Genomic DNA, 2,876 nt, shown 5'->3' on the forward strand with positions numbered 1-2,876 from the left:
TTATTTATTTATTTTTGAGATAGTCTCATTCTGTTGCCCAGGCTGGAGTGCAGTAGCACGATCTCAGCTCACTGCAACCTCCACCTCCTAGGGTTAAATAATTCTCCCGCCTCAGCCTCCCAAGTAGCTGGGATTACAGGTGCACAGCACCACACTCTGTTAAGTTTCGTATTTTTATTGGAGACAAAGTTTTTACGTTGTTGGCCAGGCTGGTCTTGAACTCCTGACTTCAAGTGATCTGCCTGCCTCAGCCTCCCAAAGTACTGGGATTAAAGGCATGAGCCACCATGCCCGGCCTTCCTTCTACTATTTTAAACAATCTATCAAAACTGATAACTTCTGCAATCTGCTAGCAGTATCTTGGATGAAAAGGCTTTGAGCAATTTCAGCATGTCTTTTCCCAAGCTACACCATTCAAGAGTTCTTCATTTCCCTTAAGGTAGCCATGGAAAAGTCCTAGTTTCAGAATTCACTGTATCCTGCGCAGAAGTACAGCACTTCACAATGTAGAATGGGATAAGTCAGCTTGAAAATCAAGGTTATGCCACTGGTGTCTCTTTTAGCAAAAGAACTGAATCATGCGGAATGCCTAGCCTTGCTCCATTACCCACTTTCTAGTAACTCATGTCTCTAAAATCAGGATGGCGTGTGGGGCAAAGAAGTGCAAGGCAGGAAGGAGGCCCAGGCTCTCCACAGAACTGGACACCAGAGGCTGCTGCCCACCTTGGGCGCCAAACTCCAGCCCACCTTCAGACAGAGAAGGCAGAGGCTTACTCAAGCCCACACACAGCTTTCACAAATGCACACCTGGAGAACAGACTAGAAACCCCCCAGGTTCTGGAATTTTGTATTTTTCACCCAGCAGAATCTAGTGTCATGTAAATTTTGTATTTTAAAGAAATTATATTTCACTTTTCTAAAATCTACTCCTGGATAGTTACTTGGGGCTGTTGAAGCTAGAAAAAGACCTCCCAAACACAACATATTTCTTCCTTGAATCAACCTTGACGATGTGTGGCAGGGAAAGCAGGACTTCAGGGACCTTGGGAGGTTTGAAATACATTGCCGGGGTGGGCCTCGCTCTGTCATCAATGCACAGTGAATGGTAAGGAAAGCACAGGCCAGTTGCCTGAGGCCACAGAACTCCCCATACCTGCTTGTGCAAAATTTTCAGGAGTCCTTGAGTCAGGCCTGTGTCTGTTTTCTGGGTTGCCGTGGGCATTTCCATTCTGTCCTTTACAGGAAGTGGATCTCCTCTTGACAAAGCTGAAAAATATCTAATAAATAACAGACATCTCTTAAAGCTCATCAATACACAAAAAGCAGCTATGCGATGCAATTTCTTCAATAACCCCCCAAAACAATGGTGATTAGGAAGGACAGCTCTGAAGACCAACATCCCGGGCTTATGTCCTGGTTCCTCCACTTAGTTCTCTGACTTAACCTTCTCTGCATGCCTTAGTTTCTGTGTTGGCAAAGGGGATAATGAGAGTCCCTGTTGGAGGGTCAGAGAGCACTGAGTGAGAAGGGCTTGGCACAGTGGCTGGCACTCGCAAAAGCTCCTTCAATGTGTGTTATTCTTCCCCTCCTCCCTGCCACTTCACAATCAGCTGGAGCTCCATGTATTACTTTTTTTTTCTTCCTAAAGTTTTTGAGACAGGGTCTCACTCTGTCACCCAGGCTGGAGTGCAGTGACATAATCATGGCTCACCGTAGCCTCGACCTCTCAAGCTCAAGGGATACTCCCGCCTCAGCCTCCTAAGTAGCTGGGACTACAGGCACACACCACCACACCTGGCTAATCTTTTTAATTATTTCTTGTAGAGATGTGGTCTTGCTCCATTGCCCATGCTGGTCTGGAACTCCTGGCCTCAAGTGATCCTCCCAGCTTGGCCTCCCAAAGTGCTGGGATTATAGCTGTGAGCCACTGTGCCAGGCCATCTTCCCACTTTTGACAGGTGGGTTTGGTCTTGCTGCTTTTTGAGGTGATTGACTTTAAGCATCTGCATATTCAACCCTGAGGCAGCCCAGGAACACACAGGTCACCTGCTTCCACCCTGGAAATGGCAGGTGCTGGCCTGGTTCCCACCCCCCGCCCCCTACTTTTCCTGCCTGGTATTTTTCCTCTTAATTGTTCCTTTCTGGGACACTGATATTGCTGCTTACATTGGAGGCAAGAGTGGGAAACTGTTGGGGCAATAAGTCAAGAGGGAACCCACATCCAGCCTCTGGCTTGTGGTGGGAGGGGTGCTAGGCAAGACCTTCTGAGAAACTCATGCCCCTTGGTATCTTTGCCAGAGGTGGCGATGCTGAAGTCACATCATTTGGGGCCCTAATGACCTTAGCATGATGAAAAGAGACAGCATATCCAGGAAAAATGAACATTAAAGCATCCACCAGGGCCACAGATAACAATTTTAAAGCCATGAGTAGTTAGAAACGTTGCTACAGATAAATACGGATAAGTAGATGTCTGATAGACTAAAATAAACTTCATATCTCATCCTTTCTCTTTACACCCCTCAAATTTGACCTTGTTTTCTTGCTGTGTAAGACAACTTCAGCTCCATTTTGTGGCTTTGTTAATGATTTGAAGAAAAGTTAAAATGAAGGCAGCAATGAGTTAGACAAATGTGAACCTTAAGACCTAAAGGGTGCAGGTGAAGAATGGGTGCCTCATTTTGCCACATTCCTACTAATCAAGGTTTTCACCTATTTCATGGGGGTAATTCCTCATAACTCAGGCAAGGAATCCCGAGCTAGATACGGCCTCTGGAAGCAGAGTTCTCAGTGGGGGATAATGTTCCTCCTCCTTCCCCCCAGCCAAAAGGCATTTGGCAATTTCTGGAGACTCTTTTCGTTGTTGTTTTTGTGGG

At 46.3% G+C, this 2,876-nt stretch overlaps 1 protein-coding gene across 2 annotated transcripts in view; it reads right to left on the minus strand.

The window, feature by feature from the left end:
- The window catches only part of ROPN1L (rhophilin associated tail protein 1 like), a 28,822-nt gene that overhangs the window by 16,637 nt on the left and 9,309 nt on the right, over positions 1-2,876 (minus strand). For both annotated transcript variants that reach the window (XM_017888573.1, XM_017888572.1), the window contains one exon: positions 1,154-1,277. In XM_017888573.1, the coding sequence (XP_017744062.1) occupies positions 1,154-1,277 (124 nt within the window). The remainder of the gene's footprint in view (positions 1-1,153; positions 1,278-2,876) is intronic.

This window comes from Rhinopithecus bieti, unplaced genomic scaffold (assembly GCF_001698545.2).
Source record: "Rhinopithecus bieti isolate Rb0 unplaced genomic scaffold, ASM169854v2 scaffold_17184, whole genome shotgun sequence".
Classification (NCBI taxonomy): domain Eukaryota; kingdom Metazoa; phylum Chordata; class Mammalia; order Primates; family Cercopithecidae; genus Rhinopithecus; species Rhinopithecus bieti.